Here is a 914-nt window from a genome sequence, read left to right as displayed (position 1 = left end):
AACATAACACAGCATTTTTTTTCTTGCCACATTATGATATTTAATAAGGATCATTTTTAGTACGCGCAGGAGGGCCAACAGAACTCTGGTCCTGATGTCCTGATCAGAGGTCCTGGATGTATGCTCTGTGGTTTCGCAGCGTTTTCACTGTCCAGTTATAATTTTTTATCCTATATACTCTCTTATACATATATATTTATAAGAGTACATAAAACCAAATCAGTATTATTTGTAAATTACTCACTAATGTAGAGATGAGTCTTGCTGGTGGCGAAGGCAGTAAGGACTGCTGTTAGAGTGTTCATGAAACTACAGGTGATGCCCATCCTGAAGTCAGACCACTTGAGCACCTTAGTGAACAGTAATGGCGATACTATGGAACCTAATAACAACAATATATCACAGATATTATATCAGTAAGATTTATTTTATTTAATATTACTTATTATATAGTAAAAAAAAATTAATTATTATTTAACAATGAAATTTTAGTTCCATCCATCGATGCGTATGCATAGAGATGCGACATCGACAAAAAAAAAAACATCGATTTTTTTTTAACCATTTCAGTAACATAAGGTCTGTTCCAACGATCCAGGATGCTCCGGCCAGTCAGAAGTGCTTTTTCAATCAAAGAATAGGACATCGAATACAAAAAACATCGATTTTTTAAAATATCGTTGCTTACAATACATTATCCAAAATACATCGATGTATTTGAAAAACTATTTCAGAAACAAAAGGTTTGTTCCAACAACTACACATGATCCGGCCAGTCAGAAGTGCTTTTTCAATCTAAGAATGGGACATCGATGTTTTAAAATATCGTTACTTGCAATACATTACCCAAAATACATCGATGTTTTTGAATTTCCACTTAAGTAACATGAGGTCTGTTCCAACGACTACAAATG

The 914-nt window shown here is 33.7% G+C and overlaps 1 protein-coding gene across 1 annotated transcript in view; it reads right to left on the bottom strand.

The window, feature by feature from the left end:
- Positions 1-244: 244 nt before the first annotated feature.
- The window catches only part of LOC106685575 (uncharacterized), a gene marked incomplete at its 3' end in the record, with an annotated part of 16,527 nt that continues 15,857 nt past the window's right edge, over positions 245-914 (bottom strand). The window contains 1 exon segment of the mRNA XM_067049079.1: positions 245-382. Coding sequence (XP_066905180.1) covers positions 245-382 — 138 coding nt within the window.

Source organism: Halyomorpha halys, unplaced genomic scaffold (genome assembly GCF_000696795.3).
Source record: "Halyomorpha halys isolate HHAL.00 unplaced genomic scaffold, Hhal_1.1 Scaffold711.1, whole genome shotgun sequence".
NCBI classification, from domain to species: domain Eukaryota; kingdom Metazoa; phylum Arthropoda; class Insecta; order Hemiptera; family Pentatomidae; genus Halyomorpha; species Halyomorpha halys.
Note: the sequence above shows the minus strand (reverse complement) of the source record. Positions and strands in the feature narration are given on the sequence as shown.